General features: G+C 43.0%; 1 protein-coding gene and 1 long non-coding RNA gene across 4 annotated transcripts in view; both read right to left on the reverse strand.

Annotated features, from left to right (window-relative positions):
• LOC137892106 (uncharacterized) overlaps positions 1–17,561 on the reverse strand; it is a 32,169-nt gene extending 14,608 nt beyond the window's left edge. The window contains exons 1-3 of the long non-coding RNA XR_011105394.1: positions 17,252–17,561; positions 16,289–16,389; positions 9,749–9,853 (exon numbers count right to left, since the gene is read on the reverse strand). This is a non-coding gene — a long non-coding RNA (uncharacterized lncRNA). The remainder of the gene's footprint in view (positions 1–9,748; positions 9,854–16,288; positions 16,390–17,251) is intronic.
• A 1,660-nt stretch (positions 17,562–19,221) lies between these two features.
• nsfa (N-ethylmaleimide-sensitive factor a) overlaps positions 19,222–27,243 on the reverse strand; it is a 34,312-nt gene continuing 26,290 nt past the window's right edge. For 2 of the 3 annotated variants that reach the window (XM_068737033.1, XM_068737031.1), the window contains 9 exons: positions 26,953–27,048; positions 26,689–26,845; positions 25,918–26,051; positions 25,664–25,810; positions 24,308–24,442; positions 23,764–23,877; positions 23,320–23,375; positions 22,909–22,967; positions 19,222–20,555 (listed from right to left, as the gene is read on the reverse strand). In XM_068737033.1, coding sequence (XP_068593134.1) covers positions 22,937–22,967; positions 23,320–23,375; positions 23,764–23,877; positions 24,308–24,442; positions 25,664–25,810; positions 25,918–26,051; positions 26,689–26,845; positions 26,953–27,048 — 870 coding nt within the window. In that variant the 3' untranslated portion in view covers positions 19,222–20,555; positions 22,909–22,936. The remainder of the gene's footprint in view (positions 20,556–22,908; positions 22,968–23,319; positions 23,376–23,763; positions 23,878–24,307; positions 24,443–25,663; positions 25,811–25,917; positions 26,052–26,688; positions 26,846–26,952; positions 27,049–27,243) is intronic. The other variant, XM_068737032.1, reaches the window with a different exon arrangement.

The following is a 27,243-nucleotide window of genomic DNA, read 5'->3' on the forward strand; positions in this document are numbered from 1 at the left end:
TGCCGTTATTAATTCAGTGCCAAACACTGATTAGCTGGGAGGTCGCAGACTAATCACTCGACGAAACCTTACGCGGAGGACCAATCAGCAGCGTGACACCTACAGATTTAAATGTCATCGCTCCAACATCGAGTTCTTCTCACGGGTTCAGAGACGACATTTACAACCGACGGTGTTCCTTTCCTTCCCATTTATCTTAAATCATTTGAATATACACTGAATCTTGAGCTTGTGTCTTGAATAGGACGTTGGATTTTCCCAGCCACTGCTCTGGTTCACCTCCCGTGTTATTTCCACTGTCTGAAGAAACAATCCTTTTCAGTATCGGGTCACATGCGGTGCACGGAAGGGGGATCAAATGCGGTTGCCCGTCTTTTGGAGAGGTCAATGACACACTCAGCGAGTCTTTACCCTCTGTTGCTCTTCAATCTATACGCAGCGTGTTGTGCTACATTCCAGCAACACGTCAGGTGTTAGTCACAGCCCAGAGTTTAGACCGTGTGTATCCAGAGTTTAGGGATGTTAGCGTTGTGTCCTAATCTTCTGGATTAGAGTGAGGTTTAGATTTAAAACGCGGTTTCCACACGGATCTTCTCGTTCATTTTAGTCCGGGGACTACTACAAGGAGCTAAAAGGTTCCATCAGCCCGGCGTTGTCAGTGATTTTATAGCGATCTAAAGACCTGGCGACTGGAAAGGGCTGCTGGTGGTCGCAGCGTTAAAACACAGACAGAAGAGGTACAGAAAAAAAAAATGATAAAATAAGATCAGGGACGGTAAAAAAAAAAACATATTCTGGGACGGACGCAGCACGAAAGGTAGACCGGGCCTGAAAAAAAAAAAAAAAAAAAAAACCCAGCTGCGATTAAACCAACAAACTATTACAAAGTTGTCGATTCAGTGCACTCACACACAAAATGTAAAAAAGAAAACCCAGATGTTTTATTAGTTACACGTCTTTATTTGGCACTCACACTTAAGTGCATGTAGGTGGTGCGGTTGTATCAAAACTTGAGGTGTCACCTCGCCCGGCTAAAATATACACGTGGGACACATTTGCATAGAGCATACCTGCTGTGGTATGTGACGGGAGCGTGCTTGTCTTAAATATCTCATGTGTCGTGTGCACACGAACCCACGAGGCTTGTAAAGCTACGTTAGAAACGTGGCGATTAGAAGGTTATGCGAGGTGTGATGAAATACTGGACAATTAAGGGAGCGGACACGAATGAAGCCGCTTTGAAAGACGGAAAACTAAACTGCTTTATAGTGGAGATTATTGCAGGAACAAAGACAGGAATGTAATTAGGCGTGGTTAATATCACCAAACCCACCAATACCGTCGTTCAGTACAATCTTTTAGAAATGAATGACGATCCAAATTGCATTCACAGACCTGTTCTAAAAGGGCCGAGGAGCCATGACAAAGCCCTAAGTGGCTCTAATCCTGGGGATCCGCTTGGGACATCACAACCAAAATCCTGTAAGCCTACATTGTCACTGCCACTTCATCTGACCGAAATAAACAACCTCTGAGGACTCAAAGTGGGTCATCGCACTAATGTCGCGCCGCCCAAGCCAGCGTCACCTTTGAGTCCGACGCGGCGATGGGTTCACGCCGCGGTCAGAGTCTCTGCGCTCCAATCGATGATGCAGCATCGGGCAACAACGGGGAGATGCAGTGGATTGAAAGAGTTGGGACAATCAGGGCGGCGTGTTTTTTATTTTTTGTTGTGGGGAGCTTAGATGGGAACAGGGGTTTGCTTGTCTCCCGGTCTGCCCGTATTATCTGGGCCTCGCGCCAGATCATCCGAAAACCTACCCACAGGTCTTATGGGTTTGTAAATGAGGCCTGGGACACAACAACAGATGAGCAAACACGGATGCTGCGGGCGGATTCATTAATGCCGTTTCAGAAAATGAGTGTTTGTTGTGCTGTCAAAAGCGGCGTCCCAATCATGCCTCGTTGGAGCGAATAATGACATGATGGGTGGCAAACAAAAGGGCTGGAATTCGCACACTTGTGTAACCAAAAAAAAAAAAAAAAAGACACTGATACGCATAAAGATGTACACACGTGTTTACCTCGCAGTGTGGGGAAGCAGCGGATGATATCCGCTTTGATTTGGTCGGCGAGTTACATGTCGCAATGGCTTCCAAACGACGGATGGCTGTGCTAAGATGTTTCACACAGGCACGGACAGATCCTGGCATTTGTTACAGGCCGAGCGAGACACTTGAGGGAATAAGATGAATCCCTCCAAACGGCAGACAAACAACACATCGCCGTGGCTGATATCATTGGCAGATTCGATCTTATGGCGGATATGTCGGCACATATGTCTGCTGGTACGTTTAAAGAAGCTGCAGTACAGAAATATTTTGGGCCTCATTCACCAACCGTAAGGCCTTTGCACTTAATTTGCATGTTACTGTATATTTTTTTTCAAACTTGTTTTTGTCATGAATATCTTAAAATCTTAGAGAACACAAATATTGCGAGGTGAAAACGTGTTTTTTCCCCCGGAGCAAGGTGCATTTTTCGGAGCTTTCCCCCCTCAAAAAAAATGACACGCGGTAGCTCAGGCGTCCGAACGCGCTACCAAAACAAAACGTGTCGACGGACCGGAACTTTTACAACGTGCGTGAGGCAGATAATCGGCAGGAGCGGAGCTAGCTAACGTTAGCCGTTAGCAGCCGGCGGGCAGCGCGGGTCCCGCTAGGCTAAAACGACAGCTAACGTAAACGGTGTGTTGAGTTACATTACGGTGCGTAAAAATCAGTGTTAGGTTTGGCAAAAATCTTGATTGGGGGCATCTCTTATTTATCGCCAAGCACGGAAAAAACGTTTGCAGGGGGTGACCCGGATTTCCAGAAAGTCAACAACAGAAGATGCTTCAAGCGTACGGAACAAAGCGGTCTAATAGTGGTCTCGTGGTCTCATGGCCCAGGACTTTGTACTTCTTTGCCCCTGGCATGAAAAGTTTGTACGCCCTCTTAAGGAAACCACCGATGTCCCAGTGTTAACACTCTGATGCACAGCTGGAGCGCAACATGAATGATAACGCCTGTTGGAATCAGTTGCACTGCGAATGAAGACGTCGCCCTCGGGGCCCAGAAGCTTTTACGCGTCGCTCTGATCTTGTGAGCGCAACAAGGCTGAAAATAAATCGAACACTTTGTACAAATTATTCTCCCACTGGATCCCTTTCTTTTCTACAACAATTGCTGTGAAACGAGCAGGGATTATTGGGTAGAATATGGGAGCTCATGTGAATGACTCAACCAAAAATTCCCCCTGGCGCAGAAAGAAAAAAGAAAAAAAAAAAAAAGAACACTCTTTCTGTTCAGAGTTTTCACTCAGAATACTGATGTGTTCTTCGGAGTTCTTTGGAGAATAACATACAGATAACCTTCCAAGATCTCCATTTCTGCTGCTCAAAAAACAGAAAAAAACCCCAGAATGGTATTCTGACGGTGATATTTGAGTCGATACATAGGTTTCTACGGGTTCAGGACCCTGGAGTGCAGCGAGTTCGAGCCAGCTGTTTGAGCTTCTTACGCTATCATGTTGTTGCCGTACAGTGAGGCGCTCTGGATGAAGGTGCTGATCAATGCCATTCGCGTCCTACTCATGGGTCTGGAGAGATGCCGTCTGCTCCGACATCTAGGATAATTGCCAGCAGTCGAGTGCCTACTTGAGCGACGAATTTCTAGCATTTGCTGTCACCGCCTAAGGGCAGAGCAGCTATTCTCAACCACTGGCCCGGGGTCAACTGGTGGGCCTCAACGCGCCATCCAGTGGGCCACGGCAATACACAAAGCTAGCTTTTTCTTTATCTAAATGAGCTCAAAACTAATTGAAAAGCATAATTTCAATGACCATTTATGTTTGAATATCGCCACGACATTCGCTGCCACTGTTAGCTAGCTATCGTTCCCTCGGATGCAGAAAACGGATCGGGTTTCGAAACGAAAAAGTAATGCTGGAGACGACTCTAGGCCAATAAAAAGCTCCGACCTGTACAGGATCAAAGGCTGGAGTCTCACAGACGCTGTTGCAACTGTTTTCAGCAACTGCCTCATTAAAAGAAGTGTAAAGGACAAACGACGGGCCATCACTAAAATACGTTCCTCAAAACATTTGAGGGAAAAAAAAAAATGGCAATTCAGTAACAGAATACTGACTCCTCAGCTCTGATTGGTCGATTTTCTCAGTCGATTTTGACAGTCTTGTGCACTACTATCAGGATACGGTGACGGTTTGAGCAAATATGACAAAAAGTTGTTTTCATAAAAGCACTGTGTTGGGATTTTGCAGATGTGGGACACAGTTGCCTACTACGGCACCTTGGTGACCGGACATGCAAAACCACTAGTGTGGGTTTTGGGGACAGACTCGTAGTTTAAAATACTCTGATGGCACACACTCCCTTGTTGCAGTAGATGCAACGACGACAACCTGAAGTCTTTCAGAAGGATGCATCTGTGGACGGTACAACAGAGCAGAGGCGGAGGCAAGGGGGCAGTCGGAGTTTAACAGGAAGCGCCTCCATTAGCGGGCCATTAGAGGCGGTTGTTGGTAATTAAGTGCGGGTTTAGGGCAGCGAGGATGACGACAGAGAATGTGCCTTCAAGTCCACCATCACTCTTGCCCTGTGACAGCGTGACTAACCTGACTGAGATTTCTTTTTAAAAGGCCAAAGGGGGCCTCTCTCTCTCTCTCTCTCTCTCTCTCTCTCTCTCTCTCTCTCTCTCTCTCTCTCTCTCTCTCTCTCTCTCTCTCTCTCTCTCTCTCTCTCTCTCTCTCTCTCTCTCTCTCTCTCTCTCTCTCTCTCTCTCTCTCTCTCTCTCTCTCTCTCTCTCTCTCTCTCTCTCTCTCTCTCTCTCTCTCTCTGGACAAATTGTTCGACGTCCAGGTAATTAGCATGGCCATTAGAGAGCAAGTGCTCATTTAGAACGGCTGTGGAATACATATACTCTGCAACCTTTAGGCTAATAGTTTTTCACGGAGTGAGCTCTCGCCTGCATTCCAATTTCCGCAAACTAAAAGAAAAGACGGATTAGATCAAAAGTCGATTCAAAGCGATCACACGTCTCCTCAGCTTTTATGTAGGTTAATGCATTTTTGGCCTGTGGGTCTGTCGTGTCACCGCATGCTCCGTGTTGGCCAAAATCATTGATGCAGCATTTAAAAAGGACTCTATAATTTAAGAGGAGGAGACGAGTTTGCATCTTTGCAGTTCATGTTCAGTGGCTGTGAAAGGGTTGAACACCCACTGGGGTATGCAGGCATTTTAGCTTACAGCGCACGGATGCAACTTCTTTTTCTTATCACTGATGAATTCATTGAATGAAGTAACTAACTGCCCACTACGGTAAAAACTAAAATTCAATTAATAAAAGCTGAACTAGTTATTTCATGGTGGGTCATAATTCACACTGCATTCTTTAAATTTTTATTTCTGAGTTAATATAACGTGAGATTTTTTTAGATGTTCATTTCAACATGAACTCCATTCATCATCCTTAAGTTCATGAACCTGTTTTGGTTTTTTTTACACATTTCGGTCACAAATTCCCTCGTTAAGGTTTTGCTGCATTAGTTTTTTCCATTCAATTGTTCAGCAAATTTCAAGCAAACTTTTGAAATGTTGCACATCTCTCAAATGGTTTGGAGCGAATGAACTGAATGAACTTGGCTGCGCCTGAAGTTGGCGGTACAAGCTACGCTTTACGAATGGCTGTAATCTACCAGACAATAAAAAAGTCTGCTTGGCCAATCTACGAGAGAACACATGGAGAGAGACCTTCAGGAATTAGCTTCAACTGGGCAAGTAACAGTTCTTTCACGTCAGCTAGTATTGGCCATGTTTCATGTTGTCTGGAGACCAACATGATACAAACACATCTCTTTCATTTAAGTGTGTTACAGTATGTTAGGAGGTGGTTACTGTGATGTAATTTTATTATGAAATAAATACATTCATCAACATTATAAATTAATATTAAGCATGATGTGTGATGTATAATAAGCATATCATTTAGTTATCGCTACTGATAATTTAACAAACATAAAAACATGACGTAGATAGGTTTGCAGTTTTCAAGGTGTATATTTCAGATTGCATCTATTACTCACATGGAAACATTTACTTACATTTTCTGCTGAGGTGATGTAAGTTGCTCGTGTTACCACCAGTGGCATCAACAGTGGCTCCAAACTCGCAAAACGTCGGATTGTTTTAAAACCAAAACACTTCCAAACAGCAGACACAGCTCCTCTCTTGGGCACAGACTCTATTGGTGCATCTCCGGTCTCTCTTAGTTCCTCCTGCATCGCTCTGTTCTGTTCTTTAAGTGCCTCTCCCAGCTGTTAGCAGACTGTTGTGCTAACGGCTAGCTACCAAGCCGTACCCAGCATGCTGTTCGGCGGTGAAATTTAATAAATGTACAATTATTAGTGTTACAAATTGTTCATGTGTCACAAACTGTTGTGTGCCATGGTGCTGCCCTGTTAAAGAGTGTTCGTTGTGGGTTATTAATTGTTGTGTTATGAAGTTATAACCATAACTTAGGGGTCCGTCTCACTACATAAGTAGCTCAAACCGGAGCACTCTTCACAGCGAACAATATATTTTGCTTCCTGTTGAAGAGTGACAGCAGTTGTTTTGGCTATACCGGTATGACGGTGTATGAAAAATTCATATCATACCGGTATACCGGTTCAACCGGTGCGATACAACCGGTGTATGATATGAAGCCCTACTTTAGCTTTACCTTTGATGAGGGGGTTTCAAAAGGATTCAGATTGGATATTTTTGCAAGAAAGCGAGCAAACTTTTTTCGATTTACTCATTATCATGGCGACGCCCGCTTGAATTAGATTTTGAATATTCCACAATACAACCATGTGGTGCGCCGCCGTTCCCGCTTTGGGTCGCTCACACGCATTCAGGTCGGTGAGGAAATGAGGACAGCGAACACAGCCGCGGAGGCGCAGAACGTGTGTTGCAAATTCGCATCAGGGGAACCCCAAGAGTGTGACAAAACAATTCCGGGGGCCGGGTGAAGACAGAGTTAGATCAAATCAAATTAGAGCCACCGTTGTGTCGCAATACGTCCCGTCACATCACATCAGGGCATCAAGAGCGTCTATCTGACTCCCGCCGCTGCTAATCTCTGCGCTCTCCTTTCCCCACACTGGCCCAGCAGGGGTAATAAGGCCATACAACCATTATCTATTGTCTGTAGATTTCTCCAACAGCAGGGGAGGTACCACTTTACAGTCAGCGCACACACATTCACGCACCTCTCGGGCTGCACTGGTAATTCAAAGACAGTGGGTTCGGTGCGGAGGAGGAGGGGTGAGAACAAGAGTTATTTATACAACGGTGCAGCGTTCACGTCCTATTTGTGAAATAATTAGTGATCTGCTCTTTGTAACAGTTTTTTTTTTTTTAATTCGTGGACAAATATAATGAAAGATTCATCAAACATTTCCGGAAGGATTGTTCAGACGAAGGCTGTGACACAAATTAAATTAAATAAAAAAAATAATCATTCTATGGCGAGTTTTGTCTTTAAGCTTTTTGGGAGTAATCTAGAGTAGTAATCTAATAAAAATGATGTAACATTCCATAGTTTTGAGTCAAAAACCTTCACATTTTCTTGAGGGAGGACCCCTAAACCCAACATCTCCTAACAGCTAAATATACAAATACACAGATGGATATATTATGGGATTATTAAAAGGCCTACAATAGAAGATGCGTAGCCCAAGTATGATGCTATAACAATAAAATCACAACCGACAGAGCATAAAGAAAACAAAATAAGCAGCGAGAGAGATTATTGATGCAAACAGATTTTTTCTACTTCAAGCACCAGTTAATCTAATTAATAGAGACAATAGAAAAAAAGCATTATTACAAAAGTAGAAATAATGTAACAGATGTGTAGAGGTGTCTAATCTAAAACCATACATCATTCTGACCATTATGAATGAGTTTGGGTTTTCACCTGCTAAATGATGAGCAGTTGAGTTTCACTTTAACACCATCACTGCTGCGATTCCGCCATATGGACCAAGACTTTCAAATTGGACACGTGACGCTCACATACCGAGGTCGAGTTAGACCAAGAGAAACGTCAATTACTGTTGTTAACCTTGTTCCAATTCATCCAGCAGTTGGACGGAAATTACATAGCTGGTGTTTATGACTCACTTGCAGAATGATTAGATGTAACACATGGACCCCGTATTTGGAGATAAGAGGTGCATTCGTAGACTAATCCAACAGCATTGTCATCATACTTCAAAAACATGCTCGCCTGAGACAAGTAATGGACTTCTCAAAAACGTTGAAGAGGCCAATGAACGGATGTCTCGGCACGTCTCAGCATCTAATTAAAAAGATCTACCCAAGACCGTCTCTATTGAAAAGCCTACGGGCCTCACCGTCTGCTGGCGCTGAAGAACACCTCTCGGTTCTCTTTCCTGCTGTGTGAGGCCCTGCAGGCATGACACGGGAACTTCTTGGGTACCGAGGAGTGGTTTCGCAGTGTTTATTATTTATATATTTATAACTGTAACCTACACTCTACATTAAGCAACTTCACTGATAACCTTTGAACCGCTCGCCAACACCTGTCTGCCGCGAGCGCACGTTGAGCCGCGCTCACGCCGACAAAAAGGTTTGCGGTTTGCCGAGGCGAGGCGTCTGACTGAAGCGCTTGTTTGTCTACCGGCCGGTTAAGAGGAGTGACATTTTGTTTTTTAAAGAAGTGTGAATCACTGCGACCACGAGAAGTCCTAAATGAGCACGAAACATATCAGGGCCGTGGACAGACAAACGCATGCAAACACACACACACACACACGACTGAAACGCATAATCTCCTGACAGGTGATGATCAAAATGCTTGCAAATTAGCTGCATTATGTAACACTGGACATTTTAAATTGCGCTGTGTTTTTATTTAACCCCTCGTTAATCAGCTTTTTCTTCATGTTACTAAAAGTGATTTTAGCCTTACAGTACATTATATATATATATATATATATATATATATATATATATATATATATATATATATATATATATATATAGCAGAATATCCCTTCACATCAGCAGCATGGTCAAGTAGCAGTATTCCTTCAACATTATCTGTATGTAAGTTTATTTTTATGATTTTTGTTTTAATAAGCCTTTCCGCCCTGCCAATAGAGACGGGTCCCGTCCGGTGTGAGCTTAAACCATAACGCTGAACCGGCATTTCTCATTATGTCCACATCAGCAACCTGTGCCAACTTGTGTTGCATTAGTAATAAGCAATATTGACAAAGTGATTAGCGTGATATTATGTTAGTTTATATACGGACTAACCGAGCCAATTGTGTCTGTCGAGACAACTAGAGAGGCTAATGTAGAATTCTTTTTTCTGACCGATAGCCGACCCCCTTTACCCGATGATTAACTGTTATCAGAGGAGATGAATGCCTTGCATGCAGGTGGGTGATGCAGGCCGCCCAGCTATTCTCATCTTAGTGAGATGCCGCTCCTCAGAGTTTTGCTCAGCTTTTTAAAAAAAATGCTTACATTTTTATTTCACACTCTTCTGCTTCTTCTTCTTCTTCTTCTTATTTAGGGTTTATTGTTTTTTGTCAAACCAGCTACTGCCCTCTCGGCTGTTGAGTTCCACTCATATGATACCGAACACTGAAGACGAACGGGAGATGAACCGACCTGGTGCTGTGAAGATGGAGGCCGGTGTTGCTCATTGACACAAACATCAGATGGCAGCGCGTCTTCGTTTTGAAATGGAAATGTTCCCGTGCCGGTCTGAAAGATCTGAAACAATAAGAAAAAATAAGCTTAGATTTTTTTATTTTCTTGATGTGTCATTGAAATAAAAAAATTAAAAAAGTGCTTTTTTCCCCACCCAATCAATACAGTGTCACTCAATAAAGAAACATTTTTAAAGCTGCGACAGCTGCTTATTGATCCTCCCTCATTATCACTTTAAACTCACCAGGAGACGCCAGCTCTTTCATCTTGATATCATTCTGTATTCCGGAGAATATATAGCACAGCTCTGTGTGTGTGTGTGTGTGTGTGTGTGTGTGTGTGTGTGTGTGTGTGTGTGTGTGTGTGTCTTTGTTATACTTATTTAGTGTGAATGAAAAAAAGGGGGAGGGGGAAAATCTGCTCATGATCTGAATGTTCAGACTCTTTAGAAGAAGGTCAACATGTGCCTCAAATCACATGGCTCTTATATCAGGGAGAATTTCCCAACTCGACTCAAAAAACTTTTCCTCGGTGCTCGGCCCAGCTTTGACCCGGCGAGGCTGATGGGAAAACCGAGAGCGCCAACTAATGCGCCAACTGGTGAAGCGCTCGGTGTTAATGATGCAGCGTGAGTGCTGGCCCCGTGGCAAAATCCTGCACCAGGACTAAAAGAGAGAACGTCTGAGATACTAAACGAACGCCGCGTTGAACCGAGTCTGACCTTCACCAACTGGGTACCTGTTATTTTCACTCCATTTGCCGCCCATGGAGAGTCTAGCCTGAGCTACTGCCACTTACACATACATGTCGCCGCCTCGGGCCGCCACGTCCCACCCTCTCACACTCATTCTTCATCCAGCAGAAAGCACTCATCGCTATTCAGAGGCTTAGCAACGTATTAAAAAAATGAAACATTTTTTACAGTAAAAAAAAAGAAGAAAAAAACAACAACAACCCCGGAATGATTGATTATTTAGACAAACTGCTAGTTGCAGTAGTTGTCCTGAAATGAACATTTTGTTCTGAACGGTTTGGTTCGTATTATGAACTGAATAATTACCGTCTCAATTAGCTTAAGCCTGATGTGTTTGTCCAAGTGTGCGAGAGTTTCAACAAAATATGACAATAAATATTTGATTGTGTAAATAAAGCAACACTCCCACGGCGGTCGGCCTGGCGGGACTCTGAATGCACCGCGTGACAGGAGTCACTTTTATTAATTGAAAATCAAATGTAACGTCAGGTCAAGCTGAAGGATGAAATACCCATAATGTGTACACACCCTCTGGTTGGAGGCAAAAGCAACTGCGTCCAACTTTACGGATTAAAGTCTGGAACCTGACCTTTACTGCTGCCTCGCTTGTTTCACCATTTCTTCTATCTTGATCTTGATTCCCTGCACAGTGTGTCTCACCCATCTTCCCCATCTTCCCCCTCTCAGATGTTGACAACAGCAGGATGCCAGGGAAATACTCAAGGCGTGAGCTTTATTCTATAAGAATGCTGAATTTCCCCCCTGAGGAGAGGAGCAAAGAGGCCTCGACCTCTCTGCAGAGGTTCATTCTAAGAGGGGGGGGTCCGTCTCTTTAATGTAATCCCTGGACCACTTCCTGTTGTGGCCACTCCTGACGCCGGTTCCTCTCTCTGTAGGACACTGAGTGCATGTGTGTGTGTTTCACTACTGCAATATTCCGTGTGTGTACTCTTTGAGAACATTTGTGTACGTGTGTGTGTGTGTGTGTGTGTGTGTGTGTGTGTGTGTGTGTGTGTGTGTGTGTGTGTGTGTGTGTGTGTGTGTGAGAGAGAGAGAGAGAGAATCCCCCCTGGAGGTGTGAGAGCTTGTTATAAAGTCTCTCTGTCATCCCACCGAGGCAAGTTTTTTTTTTTTTTTTTTATCTTTCTTTTTATCCGCTGAAACAATACAAGCCCCTTGAGAGGTTTGACTGAAAGACAGAAAGAGAGAGACTGTGCGGAAACAAAGATGGAGGGAGGAGGAACGGGATAGAGAGTGCCGCAGTAAACGTGCCGTCACTGACGGATGCAGCCGTCCCCCTCTGGGCCAATCACAGTTTGAGGAATGGCGGGCTGCACCAGTGTGACGGCTGCACAACCGTCCGTAACCCGAAGGGGGTAAGTTTACTTTGTTGAACCTTTTGCCCTCATGCACATACATCAGCAAACGGATAAAAAAATAAAAGAATTGCGGCCGCTATTGACGGTAGCTTGATTATGTAAAAAACGGCGGGTTTGTGCAGGAAGAACTAGTGACGGTTCTCACCGACCAATCGGTGGTCTGCAGTGTTTTAACTCCACCTGCTAGTATCGGCTCAGCACGCTAGGTGGTGCCAAAAAACAAAAAAAAGTATCCGCTATTATCCACAACTTTTGCATGAGGAAAACCAAAAAAATAACCGGGTTGAGCAGGGCCGTACCAGGCAGCGAAATAGAGGCTTTATTAAACATTGGTACAGTCAACACTTTAGTTTAGTTTATCTCAAGTTGTTCCAATTTCTTTGGGTAACCGGTGTTGTGGGTTCCACTCCTGGAGGGACATCTCATCAGGCAGGGAGCCCACTCTACCAGGTGAGCTAGCAGGGCCAACCAAGAGCCTTTGCAGCATGTCGTCCCCCCCTGGTTGTGGCCCTTCGGACTGTACCAAGTGCGCCACAGCATGGGGGCGAATTGGGATTTTGTAAATCATTTTAGCTTTTGTTTTGGTTATTTGTTAAACTATTTATACTGATCCAATTCATTTTGTTAGGGAAATTAAACCCCTTATTTGAAAAATCCACCCGAGACTCCTCATGCCTGCCAAAAAATGACAATTATTTCCTTGTCTATTCATAAAAGATACAAACTTTGCACTTACACCATTGATAATTAAAGCTGCAATACTTATTTTTTTGTAAATATATTTTTTAGCATCAATGTGTGAAAAGAATAGCACAAGGTGACGAACCTGCAACTTTAATCTTCACATCCAAGTAGCCAACATTTTTTTTTTTTTTTAAATCTACTATTACTTCCTTACAAGAGGGACAGCTGTGGACCACTTAATGACCAGGTTTATGTTTCCCAAGACAGATTCCAGTCCTCTCTGCTGGGTTCCAGACCTGAATGTCTTTAAGGTCCTTGGCCAGTATTCAAGACTATGGGCCCTGTTTAAATCCCCTCATATCATGCTGCCTTTATCCCGTGTTGCTGACGGACACAGAGGACACCATTGTGGTGCGCAGCGCCCGCTACGTTCATCTAAATGATTTAGTAGGAAACTAACTTACTACTTAGGGGACGAGAGGAACACCGTTGCCTTCATTGCATTACCACTTACAGTCCGTCTCTCACCTCATTGACCCTTTTAACGGTGCATTAGCTTGTCAAGCTAGCAAGCAACCGCGTTTTTAGGGACCAGATATATGCGCAAGCAAGAAATTACCAGCAAACAAATCTTACATTATCTGAGGTCATGTGCAGAACCTCAAAGTAAAGTCAGAGTTTTGACTTTCTTGAGTTTTAAAATGGAAGCTACAAACGTCAGCGTCAGCATGAACACATCATGCAGGCGTCTTTGAACGAGTCTTCGCTCATTTCTAAAACACAAACTCATCTGCGTTCACGATCTACAACCATTTCACGTCGGTCACTACGAGCAACGACGGACGCATTCGGAGGAAAGTCACTAATCGACACAGTCGCTCGTTAAACTGAAACACCTGTCAAGATTCTGTCTGGAATCCCGTAGAACTCGAGTCCACCGCCGGAGCGTCAAATCTGACGACCCGAACTCGCATCGACCGGACCTTTTGATGCCGTTAGCAGTTTCATTTCGATGTTTGAAGCTTGCTAGCTCGCATGGAGGTGAAAAAGCTCATCGAGATAAAGCTCCTGCAGCCGCACAAACGGTCGGCCTCGAGCAGGAACTGTTCCACTTTGTATCTCTAATAAAGGAACGAGAGTAAAGAGCTTCTTTTATTCTGTAGCTCCAAGTCAAACCGTGAAACACTAACAATTTAGAAATGTCAAATATCTTGACTAATAGCCCCCAAACACATGCTTTTACACAAATACATTGCTGAAAAAAAACACTTTCTCCTACTTGATTCCAATTGTTAAAGTCATGTTTTGAGTACATATTCCTTTCATATATATATATATATATATATATATATATATATATATATATATATATATATATATATATATATATATACATATTAAATATAAAAACTCAAACTCAATCAAAGCACTGTGTCATGGTCCTGAAATGACACCGTGATTGTCATCGCCCGACTTTAACCTTCTTCAGAAGTCATTTCCTGTCGGAAGGCGGGAGAATCGTCCCGGCTTACTTGTGTTTTAATTTTCCATGTGGGAGACGGCGTTTCACACTAATTGAGGATGTTCTTCCCCCTCTCAGAAAAAGAACAGAACATTCTAAAGCAGCGCGGAGGAGCCCTGAGGCCACCCTGTGTGTGTGTGTGTGTGTGTGTGTGTGTGTGTGTGTGTGTGTGTGTGTGTGTGTGTGTGTGTGTGTGTGTGTGTGTGTGTGTGTGTGTGTGTGTGTCTGTGTGTGAGCAAGAAGCTGCACTACCTGTTTGGTATTGTACTCACGCAGGTAGTATGTACACTATGTACATCCTGGTGGTTCCTCTCTTTCTCTGTCTGACATTTCTCTCAAACACTTCAGATGAAAACAGTCGGCACCGTTCATCTCCGCCTCCCTTTATCCCCCGTTTATCCGGCCACATGTGGATCTGCGATTGACAATTACAGTCGTGAGCGGTTCATCCGTCGACCGTCTTTAAGATTAATCGATCGGGCGTTCGTTGAAGTGTCAGAAAACAGGGAAGAATATCATAAATTTACCAGAGCCTCGATAGGCAGCAAAGAAGAAAAAAAACAAGCTAATCTGGGCATCTCTCAAATCCAAACAGTGAGTTCTGTGATCCGTTGCACCCCTACTGTCTTCAAATGTCTTGTTTTATGTCCGACCCAATGCTAAGACATTCAATTTAGATCAAACAAAAACAAAAGTACCGATTGTTCATTTCGAGGCTAAACTTGTAGCAACTAAAGTGCTGCTGTCACGGCGCGGTGATACGGTTGGCGGATGTAGTTCAGTAGAAAGAAAATAGTTCCTACATGAAGCTGCGTCACCGGGTCATGGTTTTATAGAGAGACACGTTGCTGTTGAGTTTTTCAAATGCATGTAAACTGAGTGCCATAAAGTCCAATTGATATTGGACAGAAGGCAGACGTCTCTATTCCAGATATCTCCAAAACTAGGCAACTCGCATCGAAAAACAATCTAAACAACATATGTATTTCTGATTATGGAAGGTGAACGATCCTATCCTTCACTTCCACGGTACAAAGTGCTTCAAGTGGCTCAACAGAAGACAATCATATCACATGAAATTAGTGTGCAAACTCAGTATCCTCCAGTATTGGCCAACATGACAGACGACTCCTCCCACATGTCGGTGACGTGAGCGGGCTGTGGGAGCTCGAAGGGGGGGGGGGAGCGACATGCCTCCGCGGCCCTGGTTCGGTTATGTAACTGATTTCCCTCAGACTGAGGCAGGCTGTGAGGAGGGTGGGGGTGAGAGACTGGTTTTCTTCCTGCCCCCTCCCCCTTCCTCCTCGTTTCACCCTGCCCCGCTCGCTATACATTAAGCCTCAACCTCGGAAAACCAGGACACTGCCTTCCAGCAGCGAGGTATGGGAAAATGGAGGGGGGAGAGAGGAGAGAGGGAGGGGAGGGAGGGAGGGGAGGGCCATGAGAAGGGTGTTAGCAACGGACGTCAAAAGAGGTCACGTCTGGCTGCGGGCAGAGATTATGGCTTTGTATGTATATATACATACATACAGACAGACAGTGCAGTATCTTTCTTTGGTTTGCCATTCATTCAAGATAGTTCAATCCTGACAGTTGGCCTCCGAAACAGATAATAATTGTTGTTGTTTTTTTGCATTATTTAAGTCATTAGGATTTTATTAAGTATTGTGTCAAAATAATCCTCTCTTTCTTCAGAGAGAACAAGTCTGAGGGAAAGAAACTCGTAAAGATCTTTGCTGAAAAATCGAATGAAAGCCACCGGCTCCCAAAATCATAACTGGGTTACTAGGGGAAACCCTTGTAAACAAGCAGAGTGCTTCCTGGGTAATTGTATGTGGTTCTGGCCTCTCTCTAGGGAAATATTATTTTTTTGTGGTTCCACAGTTCCCAGTTGTGGCTATATGAGAGTTTGTTTTTTTTTCCCTTCCTGCCTGCATCTGTGGACATTTTTCTATATGAAAGCGTCACATGCGCGTTTTTTTTTTTACTGGATTTGAAGATTGAGGATTATTATATTTGCTCACAAATAAAAACGTATGAAAACGTGGAGTTGCAGAAGAAACCTTTGCTGTTGCCGAGTTGTCTGGACTTTTTTTCTTTTAGGTGAACACCGAACGCTCCGAGTGCATTAAATGTACTCTCTGATGTTGGTCACCTACCTTCAACTCAGGGTGTCTCAAGCTGCGGCTCCGGGCCCAAAACCGGTCATAGAACCACCTCTGATGGGCCCACCGATGAAGCCGTCGACTCTGCCCTCAACCTGGAAATGTCAAAAAAAAAAAAAAATTATTAACAACACATTCATCTCCTAACTGTACCTTTAAACCACACACACACACACACACACACACACACACACACACACACACACACACACACTTCAAAGAGTGGTATTGTGTGCATCCCCACACACATGATATCACGCACCACGCCTCAGCCCGTGGGAAGCAGCTATATAGGCTGGGAACCACATTTCATAATGTCCTTTAAAAACACATGCATGATTCATCCCAAAAGTCATTTCAAGCATAATTTGACACACTCGGACCTACTCGGCAACGTCACAGCAAAGGAATGCGGTGGCCGCGCGCGCTACATATCATGCATCGGGAGTGCCAAACGTATATAGAAGCACACTTACATGGCAGCCTATACGCTGCCTATATGTTGGCACAAAGCCAATGTCTCTGTACCTTCGCGATTCTTCTCGGATAACGTGTCTCGCGCGCCCCGCCGTACAGGAAAGAGTGTAGGTTAACAGGTTTGTTGGCAACGAGCCCATAGTTCCGACCTCCACCGTGCACTTTATGGGAGCCCTTACCTGACCCAGGTGCATCGATATAACGAAAAAAAAGAAATAGCGAAAAGGTGGAGCACATGGCAGCCAAACAGGTTCGAGTTTGCAGAGGTGGGTTTCTCAAAACCGGCGCGTGGAGGAAGCGTTAGACAGCTACGGGTCGGTGACCGGGGCTTCTTCACGTTCGCCTATATGTACAGTACAGGACAGTACAGTACGGCAGGCCGGTGCAGCGCCCGGGTTGACATGAGGACAGCGCTCACGTTGCATAAAGAAGCCGCCGCTGTACATTTCACTGTATAGTGCGATAAAATGACACACTCACCAACGCTGGACTTGTGATGTAACGCCGCCTTTCGTGCCGTCAACATAAAGCCCGTGGACCAGGAACAGACGGATTAACACGTGAGGGTGGGGAAAGGAAGAAGAAGAAAAAAGCAGAACAAATACGTAGAAATACGAGTCCAGCCGGTTGACCGTCTCAAGCGGCGTAGCTAACGCTTCTCCTGGTGTTAGCCCCCCTCCGGTTCAGTCCGCTATCAGGTGTGAGTAGACGGGAGCGCCATGTCTGTCAGGGACGGCCAATGCCATGGCCACGGTCTGCAAAGAGGGAACTCTCTACTGCGTTTATTAGCTTTCTGTGCTCGGTCCTCCTCCTCCTCCTCCTCCTCCTCCCCCCTGCCTGTACAGTACGGGTGAATGCGGGTCAGGAGACGCGGAGCTGCCGCTAGAGAGAGGGTTGATTAGTTGCTAGGCTCCGCACCGCCCTCCGCCGGTTTGAGAGGGGTACTGCGGCAGGAGGGATGATTGCATAATCCCGCGAGCCTGGAGAATTAAAGGGGAATGTCTCCCGTTTCCCCAGCGACGTTCAAAGACAAAACAAGTGGTGGGGAAAAAACAACAACATTCACACACAGCAAATAACTGTTTTTAAATACAACGGGAGGTGCACTTTATTTGACTGTTTTCATTTTATGCTACTTTACATTATACACACAGAGAAAAAGTAGGCCGTTTACATTTAGGCTACCTGACAGCTGTAGATACCGGTTAATTCTAGGTTCAACACATAGTAACCTGTGTGGACAACTTAATTGTTTTATAACACATGATGCATTGCTATACATAATTTTTTTTAAAATAAGTAGTAACAACAGTTAGCTCCACACATGTGACAGATTTAAAATGCTGCTTACACATGAATCCAGCAATGATGACAAGCCAAAAAACTAATAATAGCAATAATAATGAAAATAATTGTTATATTAACGATATTGATCATAATATATACATACAATAATACACATGGGAATACATATAACAACACCCTAAGAAGAGCACTGTTTACTTTTACACTGTAACCTTAATCCAACCAAATGCGGCCCCCACAGACCCCAGAGGTATACTTTCTGTCATATCTCACAGGTGCTCTATTCTATCATCATCTATCACTATCATCATTATTTAGCAATTTGTTCCGAATGACATCAAACAATTGTTTTCTGTTTTAAATAGATATACCAATGTATTGGAGTCCAGTCAAAAGCACCCAATTCTGCCCGTGCAGTTTAAACAGATGGATCTATTTATCGAGTCCGCCATGGTTCTTGGGTACCACACACCTACAGGGAGGTAGGGGCGCTCCGCCAGTCATTTCGTAAGAGACAGACATAAACGCAGCTGAAGATTCCCTCATGTTGTGGCTGGTTGTTATGGCATACAGTGCTCTGCAGCGCCCCCCAGAGGGGAGAGGCTGAAACAGGTGGTGATCAGGAAGTGAAGGGTCTGCAGGGATGTTTACCTGCTTGCTTCCTGACTCTGGAGAAGTATGAGTCCTGGGGGATGGGGCACCGATGTTTTTGTTTTTTTTAATGTTATGCAATATAGACAATCTGGACTGCATCAAAAAAAATAATAATAATAATAATAATTAATATATATATATATATAATATTAATAATTTATATATATATATATATATATATATATATATATACAATTTTATTCCCAATTGTTTGCTTTGTAAGCAGTTATGTTTTAGCTGGTGGAGATGACACTACATTTTATTATTTGATATAATATTCCCCTCTAAAATGTATTGTAGTAATAGTGTAAAGTATAGCACAAAATGGAAATACTCAAGTAAAGTACAAGTACCTCAACATTGTACTTAAGTCAAAGCACTTAAAAGCACTTACTTCAAAACTGAAAATGAACTATATTTCCATAATTCCGTCGACAGATTCATCCATCGATCCATCAATAAATAAATAAATGAGACCAGACGAGCGGCTGTAAGTTTCTTTTTCCTGTGCATCTGTGCCTTTTTATTGCAATAATACATCTGCATGTTGATATATATTTACACACACTCACACACGTACACTCTCACATCATCAATGGTCAGAACAAAACAAGAACTTTGGACGATAAGCACCAAATACATGACATGAAAAAAAAAAGAAAACCCCACAAATAAACCACCTATTCTAAAACTTAGAATCAAATGTACACACACACTGGAACACACACACACATACGTGTGCACATTCAAAAGCACGTTCTGCCACTGCACACACACTCACGCACACACACAGACACACACGCGCTCCGACACACTGGACACATGCAGCGTTTGGTTCCCCACACACATGCACACAAGCGGACACAAGCTCGGGTTCTCAAGAAGAACCGCCGAGATAAGAACTAAAGGGTTTTTTGTTTGTTTTGTATTTAGTCGATGTTATAAGTGCAGAATATTTTATTTTTAAATCTTTAACACTGATGATCTTGTAGCTACAATATAGCTAGACTGAAACCGAACTGCACACGACACACAGACAGACGGGCCAACAATCCCACAGTTACTTTCACTGTTACAGAAACCTGGTAAAGTCAACATCTCTTGAAGAATAAGGAAGAAGAAACGTTCTGATATATCGTTTAAATCATTTTGTCTATATATACTATGTACAGAACATGAACGAGTTACATACTGTAGATTTAAAGGGTCTACATTTACACATGGATTCTTTTTTTTTTTTTACAGCCACTACATATTCACTAAAAGCCTCTCATAGATTCAAACCTTAAATAGTCAAATGCCTCGGGGGATTTGTGTCCGTTGTACTCTGTTGGTTCTGCTTGTGTGTTATCAGGATACATATCGTACTATCTTTAGCAGGACGAGGGGTATATGCAACGAATACAACAAATACTACAGCTGAAAACATACATGGCTTTTTTTTTTGTTGTTAATTTTCCGCACGATGCACAAAACAGCACTTTTTCTCTTTTTTTTACAATCATCTATTCCAATTTCTTTACAGATAACAGATTTTTAACAGTACGACTTCCAGTAGTTTGCTGTGATATGTCAATAAGTAAAGTCGATGGCGGTGATACAGAGATATTGCCTACGGAAACATGCTGAGATGACGAGGACTCGCGCGATCCCCTCTTTGACCAGGTGTGTATTTAAATAGATGGACGGACGGACGGGTGGACGGACAAGAGGAAGATCTCTTCTCTTTCTCCTCCTCTTCCTCATCTTGTCCCATGGGTGGCTTGTTGGTGGCGAGATGTTTGCTTCACTCCTCCAGCCCCTCTACTCGTAGAAGCTGCGGTCACTAGAAAGAGGAAAAAGCAGAAGACGTGTTGGTTCAGTTTCCTGTCGGTTGTGTTGCGTAACCCCCCCCCCCCTTTACCAGAAGGCCGCCTTTTAGCGACCCTCAACAAACTCCAGTGTACTTACGCAACACCAACACAATGCAGGGCGGTGTCTTGTGCAAACTAAAATACGACGAGCAGGATTTAACCGGCTATAAAACAAGAAGAGAGCCACAATGTAACACCATCGCTCATTGATCTTTCGAGATTAATGCACTCCTCATTCTGTGTACGGAGGGTTGCCATAACACCACGGAGAGCCACAATCCCCAGGCACACCATCCAAAAATAGTGTTTGAAAGATTTCCCTCCAGCTATTTACTTTAATATGGCCAGGTTAGGGTTGCACCAGCTATTTGTAAATCCAGTACTACTAAGTTTGTGAAAGATTTCACAGGACAACTCAAGACGGTCGTGTGATTACAGAAATACTGCACGTTGAATATATGTACTGTATTAATCAAATATGAGTAAAATTACATTGAATGACGGACTGTAGCTGACATGAGCATCCGTGTTTGTTTATTTTTAAGACACTTCAGAGATTACATGAAACTCGTGATTATAATATATAGAGATAACGTGAAACTCTGAAGTACAATAACCCAGAGTGTGAAACTCGTGATTAGGATAATTCACTCGTAATAACTTGAAATTGGCACCAGCTTGAAAAGACTTCAGTAATGTGTAAATCTGTTGCGATAAAACATTTGTAGTGTCATGAAATAAAAAGTAATCAGCTATGCCAACAGGAAGTCATTGTAATTGGGGACTTTGACATGTATCACATTGAACTGCCAGTCCTTTGTAATTGGCAATACTTTGTTTTATACTTAACATAGAGAAATGTGTTTCAGAGATAGTCGTATTCATGCAGTTTAAAATATACATAAACAATGATATTTATTCATTTAGCCTGATATTTTCAGCTTGTTTTGTAACTCAAACCAAGCTTTGTGAAATATCAGCACTAAGCAGCATTTTGATCAACACTATATATATTTATATATAGTATGTTGAACATTTTACATATTATCTCAAATGTACCCCTAAATCCAAAAGGGTCATGTGCTAGCAAGCTAACTTTAGCTTTGTCAGTAAATTTAGTTATCTATGAAACAGTTACACGAGGCAGTTATTGGATGTAAATAATTAATAACAATGAATCTCTACAGAATAACTTTTGCTCTTGTGTGTGGTTTGGGTGGTGCGAGTCATTTTAATTTAGTTCTGCGTTAATCTCCATTTAGTAAACACTTTTAGCTTATAAGTACGCTAAGTTTGAACATATGAAGAGATGGTGCAAGCGACTCCCGAAACCTGGACCTTAAGAAGCAGGACTGAAAATGATATTCACAATATAAAAGCTAAAATAAGCTAACAACATGCTAAACACTCGATGGAATCGCTTATGTTCCGAACTGAATACAATTGAGCTATAATGCGAATTTCTAGCAACAGTAAAATAATGATGAAGGGGGAGCAAAAATGCAATGCCTGCATGACATTTGGAATGTCATGTTACATAAATTCAACAAATATTATGAGTGATGTCAGCTGTAGGGGCGGAAATATACTATGTAAGATACACGGGGGTACAAATCTCCATGTGGGAATCCGTTTTGCTAATGAAAGAGACGTGAAGATGGAGGGGCAGAGAGCTGGTTAAAGACAAGCGAGACTATTTAGCTGAAGAACATACTAGTAAGAATTAAAAACCACTGGTAATCTGCCAAATACGCCCAGTGGTTTTACTGATACGACCTTTTGTCAGTCGGATAGATGACCAGTAGCTGTGCTGGCTAACGTTAGCTAATGTAAGCTAACGTTACATTGATATTGCTTTGTAACTGATACTACTGAGTGGATTTGCTTACTCTTCTCTCTTAGAATTTACTATAATCATGTTAATGTCACTTGTGGCCACAGTGGCAACTGTTGTGACATGATTGAAAACATCTACACGTGTTGTATTCTTTTTAAATGAGACCAAATAAATGCATTTAGGCAGAGTTAACATGCTATGTCACTCAATCATTTAAGTTAAAAAATGATCAGAGCAATACAAACATTCAGGCTGTCTCATGTGGCTAAAAGATGTACCGCAGGTATAAATGTTAAACAAAAGACTAAGAGAGAAATTCTGCCAATTTATTTGGCGAACAAAATATAATCTCCCAACCCCGTCAAACACCATTTAAACAGTTACCGGAAGCTGCTACTGCAATCAAATTTCTAAAGCAGAAAGAAAACAAAACAAAGTAAATGCTAATCTAACGGCTAACTGACAAGCTACAAGGCTGATGGCCTTACCAGTGCACAGCGAGAGCGACCAACAGCTTTAAATTCGGATTTGATCGCCTTCGTTCAACCTGGTGATTGCAAAAATAAAGCTGTTAAGGTCAGTAGTTGGTGACTGATTGTTAGCCCTTTTCTGCCGTGTTTGTACTTCTCTGTGTGCAGTGTGGAAATACAAGACTTCTTGTCTTCATTAATAAGTGTACTTATGTGTGGCATTACTGAGCCGTGTTGAAAGTACATTCTGTCAATGGTGTTTTATAGAAATAACAATATATATATAATAGTCTAAAGAGAACAAGCGGACAGGGTGATACAAGGAGAAACATAAAAATGGATGGAGATGAGAATAAAAGAAGAGGGTTTAAGTTGATGGAAGCTGTAGGTCAGCAATGACAGTGATTGTTGCAGAGCGGTTGTACTCACGCCCCCTCGTCTCTGAGCAGAGACAGGAACTTGGTCACTCTGTAATCCTGGTCCATCTGGAGACAGTGAAAGAAAGCAGAACGAGAGAGAGATTGAAGAGTCTGGACAATACAAACAACCAACAGTAGCCTGGTCTGACTCACCAGATGTAGACTGTGGGTATAAGTCTGAAGCTTGGCTTAGCTTAGCATAAAGTAAAAAACAGCTGGAAACAGCTAACCTTGCTCTGTCTTAGTGGAATACTTCTACCCCAAAATGACCAATTGTACAGCACTAACTCACCCCGAGTAACCTTGATATGTTGAAAAAAACTTTGTTTTCTCGCATGACTCCAAGGTGAACAAAGAATCCAAAAACGGAGAATAGTCTTGATGATGTCTTTAGTTTTCTATTGTCCAACCCCTCACACATCACAGCTTCACTGCTTCGGTGAGTGTCCTTTACCTGCAGAGACATCTCGATGAGCACGAGGAGCTTCTTGATGCCGATCCACACTCGCTTCCCTTTGAGCTGATGTGCGATGCTGGCCCGCTCTTTATCTGTGAAGCTCCCCAGCAGCTGCAAAGACAACAAAGACATCAGAGAGGCAGAGCTCTTCAATTCTGCCTTCAAAACCTCCAACCAATAAGCAAAATAAAAAAAAGGATCGGCCGATGAAAACTAGCCCCTTTAATTATGTTTAAGCCACTTATATTTTTTCAGTACCTTAAGAGAAAGTATTTTTTTTTCCCCACACAAAGGATACAGAGTCGGTTGACTCTTCCAAGGCTGTGTGTGAATGTGTGCTCTTGAGAATGGGGGATGGTAATGCACCACAGTTAGATGAGCCAAGAGGAACCAGTAACGTTTACAAACAGGAGTAAATCCCGAGAAAAAGAGCCGGCCAATCACTAAACATTGTGTCCATGTTTGGGCGGACAATCACGAGCATCTTCACCTTCAAGCAACCGAATGTGTTGACCACATTAAAGCGAACGTTCGTTCATACCTCTAAAGCGTCGACGAGTTGCTCCCCGGTAGAGATGTTGGGGATGTGGATGGTGGTGCTGAAGGCGTCCAACATCTCCATCTCCTGCAGCACGTCCTTCCTGCTGGTGGTGCCGATGATGAGCAGCTTCCGGCCCTGCAGGGAGGAGTAAACGCTTTGTTTTGTCCTTTGGTGACAGCTATAACCACAGGCGCGGGGTAGATCTTCATTTCAGCATTTATTCGGGTTATGGTTGGGTAATTCTGAGATAAACAAATATACTGTTCCAGCTTTTAGTTGATCTAATTAAAAAGAAAATGTATCTAGGGCTCCAGCTAAATTTAATTATGTGTTGATGCAGTAAAGCAATTATATAATATAATGCTGTCCTCTTAAAGGTACAGTCAACATTTTCTGAAACACGCTTTTTTTTTGCTTTATTGTCATGAAAAGATCCACTCTCATATCTGTCCTTTAAATATGAAGCTAAAGGCAGCAGCCACTTAGCCTAGCTTAGCATAAACACTGGAAACAGGGGGGAAACATCTAGCCGGGCTCCCCAAAATTACAATGTGTCGTTTGTACACTTTTAAATTTTTTGTGGAGATTGAACAAATGGCTAGGCGTTTCCCTTTGTTTCCCAGTCTTTATGCTAAGCAAAGCTAATCGGCTTCTGCCTTTTTATCATCCTCATCCGTACAGACATGAGAGTGGTATCGATCTGCTCATGCAACTCTCTACAAAGAAAAGCAAATGTGACTGTTATTATTATGAAAGATTTTGATTAGCAGAAACGTATCTCTTCTGTTTTTCAAACCTGTTTACCCATGACCCCTCTAATTTATCTTCTGACCCCTTGGGGGGGATGCTGACCCTTTGGTTGGAAACCACTGCCCAGGAATACTGTTTGTGAGATTGAGTCAAAATAATGTTGCTCAACGACAATGGAGCTTTAAGGCACAGAGAAAGAAGATTTTAGGTTGTAGACACTCTCGATACTTCTCAGTAAGATAAGTTCATTGTTGGTTTAGATATTTCTGTGTTGATTTGTTGACAATATGTACTTTATTCTCAACCAGAGCGCCATCTAGTGGGCCGTAGCTGTACTGCCAAATGGTTTGGAATTTTTATGTTTTTGGTAATATACAAAGCTAGTTATTGTTATGTCGGCATAACACATATTTACAGCCCAGTTTAGTTTTTTCCTTTGTTTTGTCATGTCAGGTTTTCTCTTCTCATTTATTTAAGGGTGTCCTCTGTTTTTTTTTAATCAATCAGAAGTGTGCAATAAGCTACAAAAGGTTCGAGAACCCCTGCTGTGTGGTGCACATATAGTAACAGTAGCAATATGTATACGGGTGTCAGATGAACTCTGACCTTTGGCGGAGCTTTCTTCAGCAGCACCAGCAGAGCCTGAAGCACCAGGTTGGAGAAACGAGGCCCGATGGGGACGTAGTCCAGCAGGCGCTCAATGTCATCCACCACCACGCAGCTGAGCTGTGACTTATACGCATCATCGAAGACCTGAAACAGTAGTGAGGGAGGGACAAAGGAGTGAGGAAAGGGACAGAGGAAAGACAGGCATTGTTTGCTGACATACTACGGGGGTTAAAACACACTGCAGAGCTTACCTTTTTGATCGCCTGGCACTTGGAGATCTCAGAGTGTCCAATCATCTTGTCTGGAGAGCAGATCTTAATGAAGGGGAACTCCGAGTCCTCTGCAATCTGAGCTGCCAAGGCCGTCTTTCCGCTGTGGGGTGGGCCTGGTGTGTGTTGAGAGCAGAGGAGGGGTGCAATTTACTGTCTGCATGTGTTTGTGTTTGTATGTGTGTGTGTGTGTGTGTGTGTGTAGCTACTCAGTGGGGGGAAAGCCGTAGGATGTTGTTTGAGTCATTTAGCGCAAATAATGTTTTTTTTAACCACTAAAACTGGTTTATTTCAACGTGGGGTATTTTCCCATAAACATGGTGCCTCTATGGGTCGTGCTAACGTCGCGCTTTGATTTCGTTCCGACTGCAGAGACAAGCTTTTGGAATGATTCGTGTAGAAATCATGTTCATTTGAAAAGCTGTAGGAGACTCGTGCCTGATATGTTGTGTGAGTCCTCATTTCCCATAATCTCCAAAACGGAAGTCACTACAGCCACGTTTATCGGAAATATGGCGTCTTGAAATAAACCGTGATTGCAAATTTGAATGGTGTAAATATTTGCATTGATCTCACTGGTCTGGAATACCTCGGAAACTCAGGAAATTTGATTCAAACTTGTGCAAAGTCGCACATTATCAACAATTTTGGCAAAACAAATTGATTTAACTCTTTAACTGGAATAATAGTGCATAAAAGTGTGTGTTTCATTGTATTTTTGCTATGCTTTTCTGTGTGTTTCTGGTTACTTACCCTCCAGTAGCACAGCCACCAGCGGTGTGCGATCACTGTTCTTGGTCTGCTGCACCAGCAGCTCTCCATCATCCAGGACATGAGTGACCGGGTCGCCCCATTTGATGATGCCGTTCATGATGTAGTTGGAGTAGTCCTCCTGGTTCGTACCAAACGCCTGGACAGAAAACATAAGGAAGTGTCAGGAACTGAGTTCTGCCTTTACATATTACAGGATTAAACCGTATTCTACAGACATGAACTGTAAAACGAGCCGGTACATACAGGTTTGATGTCGTTGTTCAGGGATCCCATGAAGTCACTCCTGGTGACCTGCAGCTTCTCTGCCTTCTCCATGTCCACTTCCACTGTAGCTGTGGCCTGGAGAAGAACATACATTGTATTGAAACGGTGTCATTTTTAAAGGGACCTCCTCAGGTTGTACATATAAAGTTCAGTTTACTTATCACTAGGAGCCAGGGGGTGAATAAAAGGAACTTTTAAGTTGCAAGTTATAAAAACTGAAACAATTCTACTGAACTAATTCCACTTGTTGTAAGATGCAGGTGAAAGTTC

This window comes from Cebidichthys violaceus, unplaced genomic scaffold (genome assembly GCF_023349555.1).
Source record: "Cebidichthys violaceus isolate CVI_PGR_0920_01 unplaced genomic scaffold, fCebVio1.0.p SCAF_75, whole genome shotgun sequence".
Classification (NCBI taxonomy): Eukaryota; Metazoa; Chordata; class Actinopteri; order Perciformes; family Stichaeidae; genus Cebidichthys; species Cebidichthys violaceus.